Below are 24,505 nucleotides of genomic sequence, written 5' to 3'. Positions count from 1 at the left end.
AATTAATGTGATAAATAATCAGATCTTATCATTCAGTTTCGTATTAGTCATAACGCACGTTCAGAGCTCTTGCTCTTTCCTAAGTCAGAGTTCCTAAGTTAAAGTTAAAGTACGCGCCCTCTTCACCAAACGTTTATGTCCAATCCGCGCCGTTTGAAGCGAACTCCAAGGCGGCGGTCTCCAACTCAGGTAAGTTCAGAAGGTGTGCCGTCCGTGCGATACTCGCACAGTTGTTCTCCCCGAGCTCGTGTAGAACTCGCTGCCGACACAGGGCCAGGACGGACTGGAAACGGAGCTTCTTAGCTACACACACCACACGGAATAACTGAGGGATGTCTGAGGAGACGCGCCCCTTCTTTAACATCTTCAGAAGGCTTCTTAAGTCTTCAGCGCGGATTCCTTCATCCAAGGTGACGACGGTCTTCTCCTCAGTCTGAAATAAGAGATTCTTTCATATCTTAAATCTGCCTTCATCCAAAGATGGAAATGAACTGTATTGTGAGATGGAAGACTTAAAACATTTTCTTACAATTAAAGGCATCCGATACTCTTGAAGACTTCGGCAACAAACACTGATAGTAACTTCAGCCATGCATGGTATCAGCTTTAGTAAATAAATTTTAATTTTTTATCTTTAACGTTTAGCGTTGTCTTAACATGCCTTATGAGCTGCAACGTATCGTAAATGAAGTCTAGCTGAATGTCAAATCGATAAATTAATTCTCAATTACTTGTATTGCCTGCCCAACAAACTTCTCACGGAAGAACTCGCTCTGGCTATACAGCAAGCTCTTTCTGCAGCGGACAGTCTTTCCCTCGCAGTCAACAATGTCCACCGTTAAGATTGTATCAAAATCATCCTTCTTCAAAAGACACATGTCTGTGATCTGTCGTTTAACTTTGGTCACAAAGGAGTACTTGGATTGCCCTTGCTCTTTGTTTGACCTTGAATTAACAGCTGTGTATGTTTGTAGTGTTTGCCAAAACCTTCCAACATGGTTGCTAGGTGATGCGCGGCGCACTGTTACGTTTTGCGCAGTAGCGTCATTGCCATAACACAAAATATAGCCAACATCGGTTTAGACGCTTAATCTGATGTCTAGAGCTAAAACCTTCCTACAGCGTATTGCGACATTCTAATGACGTTCGTGTCTTTAATTATGGAAGTAGAAAGTATTACATTCTTGAACCAAAATTTATCCGGCCATCGGCAGCAATGTTCTAGAATTCTCAATCTTTATGACAGTTTTACTTGCTATGTCCGGACTATTCTAGTAGTGGTTATGTGGATTGAAGCTGTTTACTTGAAGGTTCACTAGATACTACTACATGCGTACATGCATGATCAATTTCTATCATGGGGACGGGGTCATAAAAGCATTTGGAAAGTCGATCTACTGCCGAGTCTTCTTGGTGATGAGGTTCTTGAGCATGTCAAAGCTGTTCCCGTCTGGCTCCACGCTAACTTCCTCACCATCTTCCTTGACCACAGACAGGAACCCGGAGTAGTCCAGCCCCACAATAGTCGCCAGTGGTCCATTCTCACTGTCGAGGTGGACCCTTTGCTTACTGGGGGAACGAAACAAGAGAGAGAAACTGAGAATGTAACGGTCATACATAGAGAGCTCTAGAAATTGAACCATCACATTCTACCTATAAACCTATCAATAAGGAATGTGTTACATTACAACACCACACTTCTAACTCAATCAATGACGACATTGTCAATATGAACAAGTAGAATTAAGAGATGCCTTTGTCTCCTACAATGGCCATTAAACAGTATATTGGATATCTAAGTGGTAACATTTTAGCGTAATTTCCACAACTGAAAATACAGCTAAGAAATGCCACTTGTGTTGTAAGGATTTTTAGTCGTCATGTCAAACTTTGTATTCAACTCATGGGTGTGGTAACTTTCTGACCTGTGAATCCACCTGTTGTAGTATCTCTGTAAGAAGGTATCACTGTCGTTCTCTTGGAACTCCTGCACAACCTCCTCAATGATGGTTACAGCCCGTGCGATGAGCTCCTCTGTGGTGAAGTCGGGGAGGTCTGTGTTGTGCAGTTTGTTGTGTTGTTTCACCAGGTCATTGATGCAGATGGTCGGGTTGCTGTTACTCACATTGAAGCCACAACCTACAAAGATGAATAGACGAGGGTATCGAATACAGCTTCATTACAAAGATAGTCCTATAGCCCCTGGGTTGACTGTCCAGGGAATGGTATTGGAAGGTGGAGCCCATGCCTCTCCTTCCACTGCTTGAACCTCCCCAACTGAAGTCATCGTGACTAGGCACCAACTTAAAGTTAACACCTGGCTGGAGTTAGGGCAGTTAGCTAGCCAGGAGTGATAGTAATCGAATCAGTAGCCTCGTGACCACTCGGCCATTCAAACCCACTTGTTGCATACTTCAAGCATACTTATGTCATAAATGAAAGAAATTTTAAACGAATTTTAAATAAAGATAAGAAGAAAAACATCCTCACCAATAAGCGCGCTGCAGATGTTGCCTTCAGTGTTGAACGTGACCATGACCCCACCAATCTTCATACTCTCCCCATAATAGATGTCATTTGGCCACTTCAGACGCAAGTCAATGTCCTGCAGGTCAACATATTGGAATGGGACAAAGTACAGATAAAGTCAACAGCAGCGTAAGTTATCTATCTATATATAAACTGAAGTAAAAGGCATGTAATGACTTCAGTCAAATTCAAACTTGTCATTTTCGTTGTGCTTTCTTAGAATTGCTAAATGGATCTACAAGTTAAACTTATTATAGGAGGGCTTTAGATTGTGTTTTGTGACCTCAAATCGGACAGTCAGGTACTCATCCTATATGTCAAGACTTTCAATGTTTTTTTCTTTTATTTTCATACACTTTACGCGTTACTAATGTTACCAAGATTATAATGCTTCGTTTCTAATAACTTTGTTTCTCTTTTGACCTTGTTAGCTCATGTCGTACATGTATGTTCCACTAACCTTATACCCGGGCAGTGTCCTGACGCTTTCCACAACTGCCAGGGAAGTGATGTGGCCGATGAACTTCAGCCTGTTCCCAAGCTCGGATTGGAGAGGAATTCTTGCATGGAGGGTGAACATGGCGCAGCCAACAGGACTCAGCCATACATTTCCACCCCGACCTGAATGTAGATCAACAATTAAAATTGTTACCAGGTTGCTGCTACTCAGATAAAACAGGTTCTTTCTGTCTATTTCACTACAAGCAAGGCATCTATTTTGTTCAAGAGCAAGACATTGTTCCAACCTTCAACCATCCAACATTTCACATTTGCTGCAAGGGAGATATACCAGATACATACTGTACTTTTGTGAATGTATGGACCTACAAACAAGATGTGATCTATATATCTATAGAAGAATGAAATTTGTCATGATCAGTTTCGAGTCGCTATAAATATATATACCATGTTACCAACATACCTCTGCCGCTGGTTTGCCTGTGAGCTATCGCTATGAGACCCGTGTCCTCTGGAACACAACTGGGCAACCTGCAACTGGGGAAAACATCATCCAAGATTCAAGTAGTGTATGATATCGCATTACAGAAACTTGCATGGTACTGGAAAGCCAAGGAATTACGGTAGGTTTTTGCTGACTCCAACATTAAGCATACACTACCTATCCAGAACTGTCATTGTCGTTGGTAGGACCTCTGTGTAGAGGACGACCTTTCCCAAAATTCTTGTCTTCAGGTTGTCTCTGTACACCTGCCAGTTAAAACTGTCTACAGCGCCTCCTATGAATACTGGTAGTTCCTCTGGTGTTGCAGTGGCAGCCTCTGGGTGTTCCACAAACAGGAGGCTCACTTGCCCACCCCTCAAAGCCCTCTTCTCATCAAGATGAGATGAGATGGCTTGTACAACAGTGTTTTGTAGAGTCTACGATGGAACAAAGAATTGACTTTGTCATCAAATCTTTCTATTTTAATGGCTTTGATAAAGGGGTTGAGATGCGGCTGGTTCCAAATTATTAATCCAGAAACGAATTCGGAATTTGAGCTTGTCCCTCATTTTGCCAACATCTACCATTTATACCAAATATCACGCGGGGCCATTCACAATTTCCGAGCTATGTTGTACGCATAGTGTATACAGTCACCCAAAACAACCGAGCAAGCAACCGACCAACCAAATCACCAACCAATCAACCAACCAACCAACCAACCAATTAAACAATCAACCAACCAACCAACCAACCAACCAATCAACCAACCAATTAAACAATCAATCAACCAACCAACCAACCAACCAACCAACCAACCAACCAACCATCCAACCAACCAACCAACCAACCAATCAGCCAATCAATCAGCCGACTGAGCACAAACGGTACCGAAGACATAGCATCCTTAGATTACAAAACCTAAAGTATAACGTTAATAAATGGAACTCACGTCATCCACAACAAGTAAGTGAGAGGGTGTAAGAGCTGCCACCTCGCCGCCTGAGCAGGTCAGACCCAGAGTAGTAAGAAGGTCTTTCAGCACCTCGTACCTTCGGGGGTTGGACTTCTTCAGCTGGGTAAACATCTCCGTACCTCTCACTTCGTCATCACTTGGGTTCATCTCTAGATGTGCCTGGTCATAGACGACATAAGAGGAATTCGGCAAGAAATGGCCTATTGTGCTCACCACTCCACTAATCCTAAAAATAAAGCTTGAAGATGGACTCGTATCCGGACCGGCCAGAGACGAAAATGTTCAGCATTCATGATCAATGGTTCACACACTTAATATTCTAGCCCTTATATAATATCGGTATTTTGCATGCGTGTGTTTTGTACCTTACCTGTGACAGAAGGGCCCTTCCATCATGGCTCCCGACGCAGGCGTCAACAATCAGGGGTCGGTTTTCATTCTTGGTGGTTCCGATGACTTTGACGGTGGTGGAGACCTTGTCTACCTGAAGTGGACTTGCGAAGCATAGCCCAGTGACGTACACATCTACTTCTTTTGCAGAACCTTGCGGGGGGTGATACACTATACCTTGACGCCATTTTCCGAAGACAACACCAGTAGCCCCATGTTAAAATGGGGACAGAAGCTGAGTAGCCGGCCGCCTTCATGAACAAAGTGCTCAAACTTTTGGCTGACTGCATCTCCTGTCTCGTCTGGTGTTGCTACCACAAGGAGCGCGGTATTCTCAGCCCAGGGCTGGCTGAGGACTTGGTCATGTTTTAATTGATAGATAGTATAATAGTCAGGACCAAGACATTGCTGTAGCACCTCTTTCACCAGGTTGAACTTACTCTGTTCAATCTGGGTGTCCTTGGTCCCAGTGTATACCAAAATATTAGGAGGCTTAGCCTGAACTTCGGTTGACATTTTCTGGTTGGAAGGCCGCGCTCATGAAAGTTTCTGTCGGACTGTTTCAGCAGGTGTTATGATGACAGGTCGTATATACAGCAGCAGGTCTTCATGTACATTCATGTATATACAAATCTCATAAGACCCGTCATAACACCTATGTACTTAGGACTTTGAGCATATTTAAATTGATCAATTGATTTTGTATCGCACACTTAAAGCTAAGGGGGAGGTTACGTCTCTACCCGGATCCACCACCGCCACCCGAGTTGAAAAGTTTTAGAAATGAGTCAAACGGTATGACGTTCTAGATAAAAGGTAGGGAAAGCGAGGTTGGCTTGGAGAGCGGTTCACTCTACGTTGTACAACCGTGGTAAAATGTCATCAAAATGAATATAAACAAACTCCTTTGCTGGGTAAGGTGGTTGGTTGCGTACCACTGAATGCAGGTTCAAAGGTTTTGTTAATGTTTGATTCAGCAACACGTAATCTATTGAAGTCCATAAAAGACATCAGACCAGCTGGGTGCTTTGGACTTTGGGTAACGTTAGATCGATATTCAACAATTGACCTCCAACCTGTATTTCCTGCTCCAAGTGTTGACTGAATGGATGAAGAGTAATTTCGCCACAGTGTAACGTTACCTACACACGGAAACATACACAAGACATAACGTTACAGGGACACGAGGAAACACATGTCACCAAAGAAATACACACACACACACACACGCACACACATTAAACACACACACACACTCACACACATGACACACACAGACACCAAGGACCATGCACAGACACATCAACATATTCGTGATGAAGGCTGCTCAAACGTAGCTTTGCGATGACTTAAAAATGTCGGCGAAGGTACTCCTTTATTCCGATACCCTTTAGCCCTATTTAGGGCTAGTCTACCAGGGTTCATATGAAACAATGAAACATACATAAACAAACGCAAATATATACACAAACATACATGTATATATACAAACAGATAATACTAGATACACAATCATTAAAAAAACTATTGGCTTGAGAAGACTTGATACATTGCCTTTTTAAAGCGTGAGATGTTGGGCAGGGATTTGATGTATGGTGGTAGGTCATTCCAAAGACTGATGGCACGGTAGAGAAAAGTTCGCTTTTTTTAGTTTGTTTTTGGCTTAGGAGTTTAAAACTGAAGGAGTTGGATAATCTAGTTGAATATGTGTGGGTAGAATGGACAGGGACGATGGAGCTGTAAATATTATGGGGCTCCTTACTGACAAGTATTCTGAAAAACATGCCGGTCAATGTGCTGATGGCGAATCTTTCTCGTACCATGGGCCAACCCAAGTTTGAATGCATTTGCTTAACAGGTGTTTCTAATGGGCATTTAAGTAACACTCTACATGCTCTGTTCTGTACTACCTGGAGATTTCGAGCATTTGACTCAGACATGTTTGCTAGAACTGGTAGACAGTACTGTGCTACTGATAATACAAGTGCGCAGAAAACAACCTTACAGACTTACATAGGATTGTAATTTGGCCAACAAGAGCTCATGGTCAACTAAATCGAATGCAGCACTGAAGTCGATATAAACAACTCCTACCATTTCTCCTTTATCCATGGCGGAGAGCCAATCGTCCGTCATTTGTAATCAAGCGGTAGTAGTGGAGTGATTTGGTCTATATGCATGTTGGAAAGGTGTTACAATATCATTCAGTGCTGCATACTGCCAGATTTGATTGTGTACAACTTTTTCCAATACCTTACTTAAAGTAGGCAGTAGGCTGATAGGCCTGCTGTTGTTACCGGTCAGTGGTTTTCTGGTGTTCTTACGTAAGGCCCGGGGCACACCTTAGCTCTCTTCCATTGGCTAGGAAAACAGCTGCTCATAAGTGACTGATTACAAATATGCCTTACAGGCGATGCAATATACACAGCTGATAATCTAACCACAAACTTTGAAAGAGGATATCAAAGTACTGTGTTATAATGTTATAGGAAAGGAATAACGCGTACAAACACTCGTCTCGCAGTGATTCGAATTTCCCGCCTAAGGCCACGCCTCCATATACAGGGGTCAAACTCCGGTCACGGGACATGCGTACTCAGTACAAACCGTGCCAAGATGGCGGTGTGTGGTGCTTTGGTGCGATCGGGTCGTCTTTCCCGGCCGATATCTGGCCGCAACTCCGCTTTTATAGACAGTCGTTTTGCTGTGGTGAAGAGGCTGGCTTCAGCGCTATCATATGTACCAGAGACAGCCCCCAGCGACTTCGGTAAGGGACGAAAATGTGCTGCGCATATGGTGTGTTTTTAGTGGGAGGGGGGGGGGGGGGGGGCGTGATAAACATCAATCATTTTGATATGTCAAGCACACTCCACGTTAGGCCATGATTTGACTATATGGTTTTCATAACAGTTTGCAGCATCGTGTCTGAACATTTGCCATTACAGTTCACAGAAGAAAATTTCAAGCCCTAATTCGAACTTGGTTTGATGCTATTTTACTTATTCAGCGTGCAAAATACCCACTTGCACACTGCAACCACTTTTTGCTTGGTGCAACTTACTTCTAAATTCAGGTTGCACAGGGTACAACTTAGATTTTGAGCCCAGAACTCGTTTTGTTGTCAATTTACTTGGAAGAAATAAATGGACTGAGGCAGCTCCTTTTCATATCAGCCAAAAATGTCTATTATGTATGTATGTACAGTGTAACACTGTATGTATGTATTGTCCTTTTTTTCCAGAAATTAGTGAATTGTAGGTGGTGCAACTTGAAATTCAGTTGTGCAACCTATTTTTGCCTCAGGTTGCACACTGTGCAACCTGGCTCAGAAAAGTATTTTGCACACTGCTTACTTGCAGACGGATGCATGTGATGTCACTGATAACAGTAATACTACTCAAAGTCACACATTTCCTGTTGCAAAGCTCAGACCTTTTGACATGTACAAGCAACTAGAGCAAAATACACATTAAAGGGACAATTACATGCAAGTAACCTCCTTGGTACAAGACACAAAGTGCAAGAGACCTGGAGCTGATATATATTATGCAAGTGGCATATTCAAATACAACAAAAACAACAACATGTGATTTTTAAACAGGTGAGACGACAAAGATGAATCTGTTCCAGTCCATCAACAGCGCCATGGACGTCGCTCTGGCCAACGACCCCACCGCAGGTCTGTCTCTTCTTATGAACTCAGTCACTCACTATTCTGAATATTCATATGCAAGGTCGAGCCTAGTCTGTGTAACACAAACTCTGCTGTCCAGGGCTGTAACTGGCCCCTCCCTGTGCGTTGGGCGTGCTGCTATAAGCGAGATTTAATCAGGCTAGGTCGAGCAGGATTTTAGAACGCCAGAGGTAGTCAGAAACTACAAGGTGTTTGAACATTTTGCCCTTTGTTATGATCCCTCTTGTTATGACTTATCTACTTTGGTAAAATTGTAAACATTGTTTAAAAAAACAAGACTATATGGGCTGAGCAAAACTATGATAAATGTATTTATTTATTGATTGATTCATTTATTCTGCTGCAGTCATCTTTGGAGAGGATGTAGCTTTTGGCGGGGTCTTCAGATGTACTATAGGACTGGCAGACAAGTATGGTGAGTGTTTGTTTGTTTGTTTTGCTTGTTTGTTGGCATAACTGACAAAGTTGCCGCAAACCACCTTGAGGCAAAACACTCCAGTACTGTATGTTATACATTTGTACATACAAGTTCGGGCACAATGCAACCGCCATGACACATGAGTCAGGGGTAGGAGGAACCCCTTGCATCCATGGTCGGAAGACCTCCTAGGAGACAGAAACTCCAAAACAACAAACCTGCATCTGCTGGGGCCATCTCACGCGTTGCATAGTGATACAGTTGCCCCTGTAGGACATATTGCGCCAGTGGACGAGAGGGTGGAGAACGAAGTGCACACCCCTCCTTCACCTTAAAAAATGCAGGCCAGGTAGACGGGTCGCCTTAAAGTTTAAACCCACCCTGTCTGCCTACCATTGTCTTCCGAGACAGACGGATGCCAACAACAACAACATACAAACCTGTTTTACCATTACACCCCATCCCAAGCCCAAGCTAGGTATTCATTTCACCTGTAGGCAGAACTTCTTCTTCTTCTTTAATTTGAGGCTCATCATGTTGAGGATTCTGCAGCCTGTTTTTGGCTGATACGAGACGGAGGTTCGTCAGGCCTCCATCCAGGTGATTTGTAGTGAATCAACAAATCCAGACAGAAGGATTTGCTCCATCGCACGTGTGGTGGTTTCTTAAACGTGCATGAGGTATGGCTCTCCCCAAACACCGGACCTCCATTTAACGTCCTATACAAGGGACGGCGCTAGCCGAAGCTAGGTACTCATTTTCACCTGAGCAAAGTGAAGAAAGCAGTGTAAAGTGCCTTTCCCACTGGCACAAGATAGGTGACATAGTAGGATTCAAACTAAGCCAGACTTCTCGGTCCCGAGCCAAACACACTGCCACTGCGCCACGCGATCATGATCAAACTTGCAAGGAGTTGAATTAGTTAGGCAGCTACCCAGCTATTTGCACATATATTGACCTACAGACTGTGCTGATGAGTTAGGCATTGTTCAGTATTCCTTGGAAGGAAGAATGGAGTTAGGTGAGTTAGGCGGAAATGGGCAATGTCAAGCAGCACTAGTACTTTGTCAGTTTGTGCCTATTTATGACATTGGAAGGTTTTTTAGTGTCAGAAAAAAATAGATAAAGATGTTTTGAAATAATTTTGTTTTGGGGAGTGAAGATTTTGAATTGACAGACCATACACATGTATTGAAAAGTTTTTCTCCTTTCAAATTCAAGTGTTTGCCTTGGCTGTCCTGAAAACCTGCAAGATCTGTTGTGTCTGAGCGCATAAGTGTCTGAAGTAAGAATAACCTGATCAGAGTGCAGTAACGTCAATGCCAGACCGCATACAGGCTAACACTGATCTCTGAAACCCCTGTTGTTTGGCCAGACCATCTAAATTTGTTGTTTATCAGACATGTGTAATATTTAACTCAATTCACCACAAAACTAGAGGTTCAAGGTTTATTGAAAATGAATTCATTGCAGGCTGAAAGGCTGAATTGCAAGGTTCATACAATGATTTTAATAGTATTACAGTACAGGTAAAAGCAATCATCTACTAATAAATACACATGATAACATTCTATGAAACGGTTGCAGTACAAGGTGAATTTTAAAAAGACAAATACGAGATTACAAGTAGTTAAAAGCTATTTAAAACAGTTTTACAGGAGTCAGCTTCACGCAATAAAGCACATTCAAGAAGTTTTTGTATTGTACAACTTCAGAGCTCTAGGCATAAATGACAGCTCATGTCTCTTTGTTCGACTACGTTAAGACTGCTATGCTCAGTCATTGTGAACCACTCCAATGTTTTGGGTTAATGTTACACTGACTGGATTTTGATGACAGGTGTCTGTTCAACTTGAAAAATGTTGGGCTATAAAACATTAATCTCCAAGCAGATCCTACAAGTACAATGGCATAAGATAGACTTTTAGTACATGTACCAAACTGGCCAAGGAGTGTAGTCAGCCAAAAGGTGTACATTTGCCATGTAGAGAAACACACTCCTAGTCCTAAGCCGGCTTCACTCCTCTGGCAGCTTTTGATACTATCTTATATGCTACCGAAGGATCTGCTTGGAGATTAATAAAACATATACCCAACAGGGATTCAATCATGATCAGGAGGAAGCATAAAGATACATTTTTAGGTTGGAAGCTTTTGATTTGGAACTTCCTCCTGAGATGCGGAGTATGGAAGAAGAAAGGGGTTCAAAGAGTCCATCGTTTTCCCAGCTTCCTTGGCAACAATAGAAAGACTTTAGGGACCAGGTTTATGCTATGGAGTATTGTGCCAACTGCCAACAGTTTATTTCAATTCAGGGAGTGAATAAAGTCAGATTCCAGCCCCCAGACTCTATTTTCACTCCTGATTAGCATCATATTCATTCTTTTAAATTCTCAGACCCAAGAAGATTGACATGGCATGGCCTTACAATAAGGTCAAAGAAAGAAAATTGTTTTTTCCTGTTACCCGACTGACCCTAGCAAAAACCTGCCAACTTTAGCTCTTTTTATAGTCTACTGCTGGCAAGAGACATACAATTTTTGATCCAACATTTTGAGGGATGGAATTCAAAGCAGACTTTCTGTACCGGTATTTCACACTCTTTTAGCAGATTACAGCTTTAAATAACTGATGCAAAAATGTGTAATAAACTGTAAAGATTGTACTTCTTTCATCAGTTTATTGATTATGATAGACCTGCACTTGTAGTACTACATGTCTGTTGAATATTTCAGTGTCCTGATTCATATCAGTTTTCCATTTTAGTTGTTGGATCACCTCTTTAAAAGGAAGAAAATAAAATCTCGACCGTCTGATCTGACCCTCGTTTTGTCAGATCCATTATAAGAAACACAATTTTGATTTTCCCAGACCTAAGTTCCATGACTTGCCAGGAGCCCAGTGGCTCACTTGGGTTCTTATCCAAATGTCAGGATAGATCTGGTACACTGTACCCACCCACCTGCTGGGTATGATTGTTTTGTACTTAGTGTTATAGTTGATGCCATACATTGTATCACATACAATTGTCGTGCAATAAAGTTCCTCTTCACTGTCTGATGAGGGGTGTGATACAAGAAATTCAAATTCTCCATACGTTGATGTAGGTTAGACGTCCAGGTAATAAGATATGCCAAAAAGCAGAACTTTACTCAAGCAACTGGATATGATTTTGGAAACGGTCAGACATTTCAGATGGTATCCACCATCTTTCGTCAGTGACACTGAAGAGATATGGAAGATCTGATCCTTTTATACCCTAACTATAAATGAAGACAATTTTAGATGTCCAACAGGAGACATTGTTAGACAAAGTCAAGCTAAAGACAATTTGGATTCCAATAGCAACAAAAGCAAGGCAAAGTCAAGCTGAAGACAATTTTGGATTTCAATGTGAAAAAAAGGCTAAGACACAGTTAATGCAAATGAGTCAATTAGCTCCTGTTGTTTTAGTTGCAGGAGCTAAATGTGTTGTCTCGGGGGGGGGGGGGGTGCTATGTCCCAAGTGCCGGAAAGTTCCATACGTAGCCAAATTCTCCATATATTTTGAACTTGATGTCATTGGATAGGTCTTGATGAAAAAAACAGAATGGTTTTTATTTGAACTGCATCGGACATACTCAGTTACTAATTATTTTTTAAAGGCAGTTGCCAGCATGTAAAGTCTAGACTTGAGAGAGAATTGTATAACTCTGATGGATTATTTGCTGGAAAATGTTCTGATGGAAGGGAAAATATGAAAAAACTTTCAATTTTTCTGGGAAAAGAATGATGGCTGCTTGAATATTGAACGATTAATGATATATCGTTCATATGTTTATGAAGCTTATACATCCAGTTAAAGAATACTGGTAGTTTAATATCTACAACTGGATAGAATTCAGGGATTTACTTCCGGACATTTCAAATGACATCCTTCACTCTGTTGTAGCATTACTAGAATGAACTGGCAGAACAATTCAATACATCTAACTGGGAAAACAGTTGTTTGACATGTTCAACCCCTTTTTTCAGTGAGATGTACTACTATTTTTTGCAAAAATGTTGTCTTTCTAGTGTTTTCTTGGTTTCCCTTGAGGTCGATAAAGATTGATTGTTGCTTGTTTGCTGCTGTATTGATTGATATTTCCTACATCTTCATAGATTTTGATAAAAGATGATAATTGATTGGTGAACTATTGATATTTCATTAGTTTTAGGTAGGATTGATTGATCATTTGATTTATTTATGGATATTTCATTGGTTTTATTTAGGATTGATTTATTGATCACTTGTTTGTGTGCTCCAGCTGGTGTATGCCGAAGGGCAGTTATACCGACTATATAGATACACAGAGTACAGAATTGATTGGTTGATTGATTGATATTGCCCATTGATGTGCCAGGCAAGGACAGAGTGTTCAACACGCCTCTGTGTGAGCAGGGCATTGCTGGGTTTGGGATCGGCATGGCAGTTATGGGTGCTACAGCCATCGCTGAGATACAGTTCGCAGACTATATCTTCCCTGCCTTTGATCAGGTAAGACTTATATGAAAATGACTATAGTGTTTGTGACTATATGGTGATGGGCGCTACAGCCATCTCTGAGATACAGTTCGCAGACTATATCTTCCCAGCGTTTGATCAGGTAAGACTTATAGCAAAATTAATGTTGTATTTGTGATGATATGGTTATGGGCGCTACAGCCATCGCTGAAATACAGTTCGCAGATTATATCTTCCCTGCGTTTGATCAGGTAAGACCTATAGCAAAAATAATGTTGTATATGTGACTATATGGTGATAGCCACTATAGCCATCGCTGAGATACAGTTCGCAGATTACATCGATCTTCTCTGCGTTCGATCAGGTAAGACCTATAGCAAAATTAATGTTGTATTTGTGACTATATGGTTATGGGCGCTACAGCCATCGCTGAGATACAGTTCGCAGACTATATCTTCCCTGCGTTCGATCAGGCAAGACTTATAGTAGAATCAATGTTGTATTTGTGATTATATGGTGATGGGCGCTACAGCCATCGCTGAGATACAGTTCGCAGACTATATCTTCCCTGCGTTTGATCAGGTAAGACCTACAGAAAATTACTGTTTTGATTATGGTACTGAGAAACTTTACAGAACTTTCTTTGGAATTCTTGCCTGAGGGCTAACTTTAGGTAACGTGAAAGAGGACAAACAAATGAAAGGGGACAAAGAATGAAAATGTTGAAAATTGCTTGAATTTTGTTTTCCTCACCCCCTAACCACCTACCAATTATCATAAGGATCCATCCACAACTTATTGCGTTATTTTGTCTACAAACACAAACAGCAGATAAAAGGTAAAGCTTCTTGGCAAAGGTACAAACATTATTTTCATGTATCTCAGATTGTGAACGAGGCGGCAAAGTATCGTTACCGATCCGGGAACCTGTTTGACTGTGGCAGGCTGACGATGCGGGCGCCGTGTGGCGCGGTCGGACACGGAGCGCTCTACCACTCTCAGAGCCCGGAGGCCTTCTTCGCTCATGTGCCTGGCATAAAGGTGAGGCGGATGGATTAATGAATGATTAGGTAATTGGATGGATGGATGGATGGATGGATGGATGGATGGATGGATGTGTACATTGTCAAATGAATAAGTGAACAAGAGCTATCTAACACCCAAAAATCGTGACCTGACCATAGCTTGTTCAGAACACAAGATATCAAAACATGCTGTTCTGCTGCAGTACCAAGGGAGACTGGTAGGGGGCCCCAAATCTAATCATTTTCTTTGGAGTTTATGGTCATTTCTACCAAGTTTTACAGTCAATCGTACAGTGGCAGCTAGCCCCATAGGATTTTAGAATGCCACTGGGAGTTGAAAGCTCCACCAAACAGATTTCTTTGTAGCGAAATGGACCTTATTTTTTGCATACTGAATCAGGTCCAGGTTTAGGTCTGGATCTGGACCTGAACCAGACCTGGACCTGAATTGTTTGTACCAGTACCCACCCCTAGTTGTCCCGACTCCAGAATGCCCTTCTGACGTCAGTTTGCCCTGCCCTGTAATCCCCCATGGCAGGTGTAGCTTTCCCACCCCTGTAAGGACAGGGTCTCACCTGTGTGCAACCCTGAAGGAAAAGGCAGGTATTATTGGCCCATTTAACATCGTTAGGCAACACCAGTTCATTTCCTGGCTTCTCTCTGGGCTTTCTGAAGTGAAAATAAAGCAGGAGGATCAGATGAAAACATTGTCCCAGAAGGACATTGTTTGGTGTTTGATTTTCTTTGTTAAACTGTCATTATGAGCTACAAAAACCATTTTCATCAGTTTTTTGTCATGAAGCTCAGATATTTTGGTGAAATTTTTCTGTCCTAACAAGTAGATTTCTGTCCAGGGACGGAAAGACAGGTTCTGGAGACAGCTCTGAAACTTGATAGCCTAACCTGGTAACCACTTTAGATTGGGTACCAATTGGCTTCCATAGCAGGTTGAAGATTTATGGAGTTTATTGGAGTACAACTACTCTCACCATCAGCTGTCTACCTGAGACTCTAACTAAGTGACAGTTACTCTTCCAGGAGAGACCATATTATGTAAATAACATAGGATAACAATCAACAGACAGCTAACATTCATATTTCAGTTACTGTAGTATAAAACAATTTCAAAATCAAGATTGAATTGGATTGTATTTGCCTCCTGAAACTGTGTGTATGAAGTAATAAGCCTTAGTACAAACTCTGTTCTCATGTTAATCTGTTGCCAGTATAGTGTAGTGTTGTTGTTTTTTCAAGTTTGAATGAAAAGGAACAAATCAGATTGGCCTGGCCCTTCAGTCGGACGGATTAAATCATTGCCCCATGTGCGTCACTGCCAATTTGAAAACAATACCACTTTGTGGTTGCTGATTACGTTTGCATTTCGTGCTGTGGCAGCCAGATATCCTCATTCAGCGGAGTTGCTATGGAGTAGTAAGAACTTGAACCTTATTGTGTACAATGTGGGTGTTTGGTACAGAAGTGTACTGTGTGTTGTGGATGTTTGTACATGTAACACAGGAAACGTGTGATGTACAATGTGTTTTACGTCAATGAGGAAGGCTAGACACCCAGGTAACGAGAGACTCTAATACAAAAGTTGCTCAAGCAACTGTATAAGTTTGGAAAAACTTATGTAGTTGCTTTAGAAACATTTGTACTGAGTACAATGTGTTTTACATCCAAGTGTGAGACCTGTATACTTGACCTTATTTCTGCTACCTATACACTAATACAGGGCTCGAAATACTACCTGCATATGCAGGTTATTGCAGGTAAAATATTTGCTCCATTGACTGTTACACTGTTAAAGTATAGAAGAATAAATAGCAATGGTTCCTGAACAATTTTAGTATGATCTATGCTTCATAGATTCAGAGTGGTGCAGGTAAAATTTGTCTGGTGCAGGTAATTTTCAGTGTTACCTGCACCAGTGCAGGTATGCAGAAAAAATTATTTCGAGCCTTGCTATATAACATTGGAGCATTGGTGCCAAGTGGCTACTTTAGCAGGGAAAAAGTTAATTTAAAAAGTCCTTTCTGCAGCAAACAGGGCATGGGGCACCCTTCATCTCCGGTTCTGTAGCCCTGGGCCACACAGCTTGGTGTAATCCAGGGCTCTAGCCAGCGTCCGTTTTTCCGTCAATTGACGGAAATGTGCTGCGTATGACGGAAAAATTTTTAAACCAATCCGTCAACCTTGACAGACAAAAATCCTTGGTGGAAGCTGCAGGCGGCTTGGGGACGCCGTCCACGGCTGTAAAAGCCACACACTGTTTGTTTTGCTATTGTTATGCTTGTTGACAATGTGTGTCGGCGCTCTTTCGCATACGTTAATCTCATCAAAACCCATTTTTCAAGGTATCAATGGCAACATTTACTACTTTGTACATGTAGTGTCATAGGGAAAATGAATTTTCGCGGTTTTCACGACGATTGGAATTGGCTGACGGAAAAAAATTGAGCTGGCTAGAGCCCTGGTGTAATCAGAGTCAGACAGTTTTAGGATGAGAAGATAATCAAATGCAAGATTTCGTCCCAACTCCCTCTTTGTCCTGTTGCTGGATTTTTAATATAAAACTGATATGAATTGAATATATTCAGGTGTAACCTTTTGCTTTCATGTTGCCCTTTTTCTTGATTATCTTTCAAGCTGTCAGAAGAGAGCCAACAAAATAGATTGGTTCTGGATAAGGTTGAACTGTAATGTATATTAGTGTGGCCTAATGTGTTGGCAAAAATTATGTTCTGATGTACATCATGTAGACTGAAAATTTTGTGTGATAGAAAGTTGGCATGGATGGTGGTCTTTTAGCTACGGTTGATGAGTTGGAATCCAGAGGTTCTGGGTTCATCTTCAAATCTCTTGCAGGACAGTTTTGGCATTGGAAAGGCTCTTTAAACCAATTTCCTAACTGAAATCAGGTGGAAATGAGTACCTAACTTTGCTAAGGGACATATCCTTGAATAGGATACAATGCCGATGCCATGTTTGAAGAATTAGACACACCTCGAGCTCATTAAAGAACCCACCGCACTTCTTGAAATAAAAGTAGAGGTTACTCTCGGTGAGAGTGAATGACCGCTACCAGTCTGGTGTAACGCGGCTTGTACTTACTATACAAAACCGGTGGGGGACATACAAAATGTATACCCCCCAGGGCGGTGTACCGGTTATGCGAACAAACAAAACAAATAGGAAACAAAAGTGGCCACAACACCCCGACTGGACTTGTTTATTTACATGTTGGTATTTACTGTGTTCCCACGGTTCCCAAAATATAAGGAACAGCTATTATTAGATTTTGGAGTTCATTGACCTTGGCTTGTCCAAGGCCGTGGCGTGTTGGTACACCCGATCCCTCGATCTCGGAAGTTAAGCAACGTGCGGTCCGGACAGTACTTGGATGGAAGACCACCAAGGAAGACTGGATGTTGTAGCCGGGTCATACTAAAGACTCAAAATGGTACATACTTCTTTCTCTGCAAAGAGGAAGAGTATAGAAGCTAAACACACTTCACTACCGGTGGACTGACCCCCTGCTGTAGTGACTTATATATGTGTGACCGCAAGGCATAAAAACGGAGATGGGTGCCGGGCCTACGCATCACAATGTGATGCATGGCAAGTTAGCTTTAGCTTGTCCAAGGTGAAGGACATGATAGTAGTGTGCCAAAAAGCCGTTACTCATCAAGCAGCTGGATATGATTTTGGAAACGGTCAGACGTAGAATCCACTAGTGTCATTGACGAAACTAGTGAATGCTTGTTTAAACGTCTGACCGTTTCCAAAATCACATCCACTTGCTTGAATACGTGGTTTTTTTGTGTATCTTATTACCTGGATGTCTAACCTTCATCGACGACACAGTAGTGCCATTTTGGGGTCTGCATTGAGGGGTGGGGCTACTTGTAAATCATTTTTTTTTAGTTCAGTTCATCCTCTGAGAGGTGACACCAATAAATATTTCCACAAATTCCTGTCCAGGATGACAGACCGAAGCTCGTCCACCTGAAGTCATGTGTCCTCCACAAGTAACTTCCTAAGTGTAAAGGAAGGGCAACCATGCCTGCAATGCCCGTCCGGTTGCTGCATGTATAGCCGGACCGCTTTATAATGAAGAAATGTCCTACATTCATTCCAATAGCACATCAAAGTACATGTAGGTTAGACATCCAGGTAATAAGATTCGCCAAAAAAGTAGTTACTCAAGCAGCTGGATATGGTTTTGGAAACTTTTCCAATGGCATTCTATCAGAATGCCAGAAACTCATCAAATACTTTCCTGGAGATTGACCTTCCTGCTCAGTTGTACTTGTATGTTACATGTATGCCTCCAGACTCAGTAACAACAAAATAACAAGTCCCTCTGGGACTGGCTGATCGGTCCGAACACCAGTGATGACTTTGATACAGAACTTCAAAGCATTAAACTTCACTGCCACAGGAGTTCAAAGATGGTGGAAAAGTTTTTGAGATCCTAATGAGGTGTGGCATGACAAGAATACACAATGGATAGATAATATTAGCTGCACTGGTAGCCTTGTGAAAAAGAGAGGGTAAAGGTATTAGGTAGTTCCATAGTCTTTTTCAAGGCCGTAGGGGTAGTTGATTGTTATCCACAGTGTCTAGGGCATGGTGCTGGAAGGAAGAGCCCAGCCCAGTCAGGTACCCATTTTTACCTGTCATGTTATGTGCCTTTCCTAAGGACACAATGTATAGGAATACCAGGAATCAGACTTCATGTCCACTGGACTATCCACTTGGCCATTTTGCTCAGTGGCCAGGTTGTGTCGGGATTAGGAATTATCCCTAGACCCTAGATGTCTTGGTTAAAACCCTGACTGAGTCATATCAAAGACTTTAAAAAATGGCACATACTGTAAATGCAGAAATGTTCGCGGTGGATTAATATTCGCGGTTTTCGCGGTGACCACTTCACCGCGAACTTAAATCCACCGCGAAAATTTTTCTATTGTGGTATTAGGCTGCAGTCTATAGTGTAACCGCGAAATTAAATCCTCCGCGAAAAGTCCCTTTTCCCGCTACCGCGAAATTAAATCCCCGCGAACTTAAATGCATTTACAGTACTAGCTAGTGGCTACTGCTTTACGGGGAGAAAATAAAACAATTTTTTTCCACTTGTGTGTGCCAGGTTGTGATCCCTCGTGGCCCCATCCAAGCCAAGGGTCTGCTGCTGGCCTGTATCAAGGATGACAACCCCTGCATCTTCCTGGAACCCAAGATCCTGTACCGGGCCGCAGGTAAGGTGTCTTAAGTGATTGTTTCTTTCTTTAAAACTTCCTTAAGGCTAGAGGCATAACTGCAGGGTATTTGGCTCAGAAACTCGAGGTCCTAGGTTCAAATCCTGTCATGGCCCAATTTTGTGCTCTTTGGAAAGGCAATTTACACAGCTTTCCTCACTCCACCCAGGAGTAAAATTGGGTACCTGACTTTGGCTGGGGAGGTACAAGACAAGGCAATGGGAGTGGTTGGTTGGACTCCACTTCCCAATATCATGCCAATACATGATGTATAAACAAAATGTGAATTATGTTTTCCTCTAACACACATCATTATGACTTATACTGTTCGATTGCCAGTCTCAAGGTTCTTCTACAGCAACAGCTTCTTTCCTCAAACTGCCAAACTATGGAACTTTCCCAATGACAACTTTTCCCCTCCTGTATACAATCTTCCAGCCTTCAAAACCAATGTTCACCACCATCCATCCACTTACAAATGTTGTTCATTGCCCAGAAGTTGTCAAATAGCCTTGCTTTTAACAAACCCGTTAAAAACATGTTGTCAGAATTGATTTCTCCTTTCAGACCTCTGCTTTCATTTTCTCCAGGACCTCTGCACTTTTCAGATATACAATGTCATGTTCTGCATATAACTACCATACTTTTTCTGCTAAGTGCTGAATTCTAAGCAGAATTTGACATTTCTTAAGTCTTTTGTGTGACCCACCCAAGGTTTGGCCCTGTAACCTACTGAATATCAAAAGCAAAGTAAACACCTTAATATCCACCATTTTGATTCTTGTCAACATTCCAACTTAACTGTTGCAATGGCCAAGTGAGTAGAGCATTCCCCTTGCATTCGGTAAGTCACGAGTTTGATCCAGGCCAAGCCATATCAAGGACTCGTATGGAAAGTGTATGGTACACACCATTACCAGTGGACTAGCCCTCTGCTGTAGTAATTGCTGTAACAAAGTTGTGTAGCCCAACGGATATTGAAATAGAGTAGAGTAGAGTAGAGTAGAGTAGGGTAGGGCTGCTCTTCTATTCAGGATACTGACATTGTCAGCCTTAGAGGATGATCCAGTGCCCTGTAGTCATAGACGATTCTTGCTTTACCGTTTTGCTTTAACTTTTCACAGTTGGTACCATCACCACTTCTTCGGGGAAACTGTTCCACCAACTGATGACGCGATCTGTAAAGAAGTGTAGCCACATATTTGTTCTTGCAGAGTTCTTTTTATTTTCAACTGGAGACCTTTTGCATGCACTATTCTGTGCTAGAAGGACTTATAATAATAAGTTAAGCTCAATGTTCCAACAATTTCTGCCCCTCCACAGTGGAGCATGTTCCCGTTGGAAACTTCACCTTGACTCTGTCCTCTATGGTTTATTTGGACCGGTCCAACAATAGAAAATGGTTTTGAACCCACCTTAGTGCTGCCCTATGTACTGTTCTGTGCTGGAAGGACTTTAACTCAAGATTCCAACGATTTCTGCCCCTCCACAGTTGAGCATGTTCCTGTCGGGGACTTCAGCTTGCCGCTGTCCTCAGCGGAGGTGGTGGTTGAGGGGAAGGACGTTACCATGGTAGCGTGGGGGACGCAGGTGCAGGTGCTGCGGGAGGTGTGCAACATGGCGCAGGAGAAGCTGGGCGTGTCCTGCGAGCTCATCGACCTCAGGACCATCATGCCCTGGGACTCCGAAACTGTCATCAAGGTAACCCCAGCTTCACCTATTGGGTCAGTTAGTAAGTGAGCAATTGAGCTGGTCTAGGGCAAAGAGATGCTGTTACAGTTACATTTCAACAATGTTTGACCTTGGAGACGCTGGGCGTGTCCTGCAAGCTCATTGACCTCAGGACCATCATGCCCTGGGACTCCGAAACTGTCATCAAGGTAACCCCAGCTTCACCTGTTGGGTCAGTTAGTCCTCACTCATAGTGAGCAATTGAGCTGGTCTCAATCAGGATGTTTCTGACCTAGGGAAAAGAGATGCTGTTACAGTTACAATGTAACGCAAGGTTACCAGTTTACGGTCGATATATTAACAACGCAGTTTTACGGAAAACTCTCAGGCAGAAATGAAAAACTCTCCTTTTGGAAGATATCTTAGTCGGTCTGCATCAACTTTTGTGTGGCATCATATTTCTTCTGTTGGATTTATCGCCGTGCGAGCTTCTTTAAAAAACAAGTCTGCAGCCAAGAATTATTTCAGGGTGACCAGTTTACGGTCAGTTGGGTGTTTCTCTCTGGAGTTATTTTTCTAAAGGCCATACAATTGATCATTTCCCATAAAAAGTTCCCCAAGTAGTCCACTGAGATAACACGATGGATAAATGTTTACATCGACGCCATGCCGTGCACTTTGCATCGCCGCTAAACTTACCGGTAAGTCATCTTTGCCCCAACAGAACGCCACCCCTAGCGCCATGCTGTTCCACAACTTGCCCAATGGTACTCATGACATCGGCGACGCATTTATATGTTTTTATTGATTGTATAGATTGTTATTGGCCTTGAAACGCGTTCAGTATACATATGGCTCCGTCGCGCCGTGCCCTCCCCACATGAGTTTGGCTAAAACAGCGCCCCTTAGCGATTTTGCCCTGCTCTCCAGTGCACAAGCTTGAAATGCACAGTCACGTGATGCAACATGGCGTTCGAAAACTACCGGCTCGGCGACGACAGTCACTTGTTTTCATGTAGTTTTTAAGACTTCCTTTGGATAACATACATAAAATCACCATGGATTCTTGAGATAAGAACTGCAGGTTTGGTTTCAGGCGATGTTGCAATTGTTATAGAGTTTGTAGGATTTAGAAAGAGGGGACAAAGTTAGCGATTGAGAATTACGATTAAAACCGGGCCATCTATAACAGTGTTCTATGATCCCATGCGTCAATTTAAATTGTTGTCAGGCTTTTCAAACGTTTAGTCGGCTGCTTTGCTGGATGCAAACATATATCATAAATAAGATATATGTCCATAGATACTAAAGACGTACTCCTTGCCTACTGAAGAGAATTTTCTTTTTCACAATTCACCTCGAAGTCTGCACCTGCCCATAACTGACCGTAAACTGGTCCTGCACGTAAACTGGTAACCTTGCGTTAACCCGTAACCTTGGAGTGTCCTTCGGGTCACACCTTGAAATGACCTTCAGGTCTTGTTGTGTGGTGATCATTAAGTAAAAAAAAAAAAGGTTTGTGTTTATCGTGTCATCTTATCCGTGTTGGTGGCAAACATACATGTAGTACAATGCTAAACTTTCTTCTAACATGAAGATTAGTTTTTTATGTATGCCTCAGTTTGAATGTAACTTGTAAGTCCTGTGTTTGCGGATAGCCATACTTTGAGCATGTTAAAGAACCCACCGCACTTATCAAACTTGATCATTTTTTTTAGTAGAGCTAGGATGGATTTAATTGAATTTCTCTTTTTTTCTTCTAGTCTGTGAATAAAACAGGCAGGCTCCTGGTGGCGCATGAGGCACCTCTTACTGGGGGCTTCGCTGCTGAGGTAGCCTCTACTGTACAGGTAAGTCTACAATTCTATTAGTCAATCAATTGATTAATCAATTAGTGAAAAAATTAGCAAGATTAGTCAAACAATTAGTCAACCAACCAATCTATTTATCATTTAAATTTTAATCAGTCAATCAATCAAGCAAGCAAAGATGTTCTTGATGTTTATGACTAATATATGCTAAGGGCCATGTTTTGAACTTCACAAAGTTTTAGGGAATGATTGAGATTGGATCAGAGTCTTCCTACCTGCCTGACTTTGGTTCTACATATTGAATGAAGAAACCTCATTCATTCCTTGAGGCCTAACCTTCACAAAAGAACCCGCCTGATTGTTTCTGCTGTCTCCACCTTTAAAACTATACAGTGAAGATACAGTCCTGGTGAGAACAAATTCCACACTATCATAGTTCTGGGAAAACACGAATTTTTGAACAGTCCCAGGCTGGTTACTCTGATACTTGAATGCATAACTTTTTATTGTCTAACCTTGATGTGGGGGTCATGCAAAATTGCAGCCGATTCACAGAGGCATGCAGTCAGCTGTAAAGGTCATGCGCATTTATTCACTGAATGGGCAAACATCATGATGTTATACATTAAAAAAATATGATCTGAAAGTCGACTCATTATACTAATATAAGGCCACAGCAAGTAAATTTTATGGATGACATCCGCGCGCGCATTAATTTTCGCCTGATTTCAGAAAAAAAACAAGAATTTTTTTCTTCTTCGGAGATGGTCAGCATGACGAAAAAAAGTGCCCAAATGGGTTGTATGTTGTATTGTAGCCTAATGATTGTACTTGTAGAAGTGACATTAGCCAGGTAGCCATGACTGTACTTATAAAAGTGGCACCGCTATGGAAGTCATGAGTGTGGTTGCCAACTTTGTAAAGTAATACCATTCTACCACACTAGTGTCCCTTTTACTTCACTAGTTCACTTCTTGAATACAGGAATGAATGATTTGTTGTCAGTGCTACCATGTTTTAACACTCTAACTCTTGTTACAACGTTTATGGTGTCTATATTGAAAATTTAGCCATCTTGTTTTTTTTCACCCATCTTGTTTTTTTTCGCCCTATCTCATTATTTTTGTAGTCTGAAGAGGATGTCATCCATAAAATTTACTTGCTGTGGCCTAAAGCAAAGTCAATGTCCCGCTGTCTTTCATAGTACAGTGTTTAAGAGTCATTGCAGGAGAAAACCAGGCAAAACCAGGCAGAGGTCGGAAGATGGGGGTCGGCCAAATCAACTCAAACTTTTTATGTGT

General features: G+C 42.0%; 2 protein-coding genes across 2 annotated transcripts in view; one reads left to right on the top strand and one right to left on the bottom strand.

Annotated features, from left to right (window-relative positions):
- Positions 1 to 703: 703 nt before the first annotated feature.
- LOC118422809 (biotin--protein ligase-like) lies at positions 704 to 5,851 on the bottom strand. Its single transcript, XM_035830585.1, is given in 9 exon segments — positions 704 to 1,569; positions 1,926 to 2,139; positions 2,491 to 2,605; positions 2,990 to 3,150; positions 3,452 to 3,519; positions 3,650 to 3,909; positions 4,425 to 4,607; positions 4,819 to 5,037; positions 5,040 to 5,851. Coding segments are annotated over 9 exon segments (1,710 nt in total). The 5' UTR covers positions 5,355 to 5,851; the 3' UTR covers positions 704 to 1,394.
- A 1,564-nt stretch (positions 5,852 to 7,415) lies between these two features.
- The window catches only part of LOC118422807 (2-oxoisovalerate dehydrogenase subunit beta, mitochondrial-like), a 32,662-nt gene continuing 15,572 nt past the window's right edge, over positions 7,416 to 24,505 (top strand). Inside the window, exons 1-8 of the mRNA XM_035830584.1 lie at positions 7,416 to 7,605; positions 8,440 to 8,517; positions 8,879 to 8,947; positions 13,336 to 13,469; positions 14,322 to 14,477; positions 19,614 to 19,722; positions 21,215 to 21,423; positions 23,157 to 23,243. Of these exons, the coding sequence (XP_035686477.1) occupies positions 7,455 to 7,605; positions 8,440 to 8,517; positions 8,879 to 8,947; positions 13,336 to 13,469; positions 14,322 to 14,477; positions 19,614 to 19,722; positions 21,215 to 21,423; positions 23,157 to 23,243 (993 nt within the window). The 5' untranslated portion in view covers positions 7,416 to 7,454. The remainder of the gene's footprint in view (positions 7,606 to 8,439; positions 8,518 to 8,878; positions 8,948 to 13,335; positions 13,470 to 14,321; positions 14,478 to 19,613; positions 19,723 to 21,214; positions 21,424 to 23,156; positions 23,244 to 24,505) is intronic.

The sequence above is a fragment of the Branchiostoma floridae genome, chromosome 9, assembly GCF_000003815.2.
Source record: "Branchiostoma floridae strain S238N-H82 chromosome 9, Bfl_VNyyK, whole genome shotgun sequence".
Classification (NCBI taxonomy): Eukaryota; Metazoa; Chordata; class Leptocardii; order Amphioxiformes; family Branchiostomatidae; genus Branchiostoma; species Branchiostoma floridae.
The sequence above is the reverse complement of the archived record's forward strand: the minus strand, read 5'-3'. Positions and strand labels throughout refer to the sequence as shown.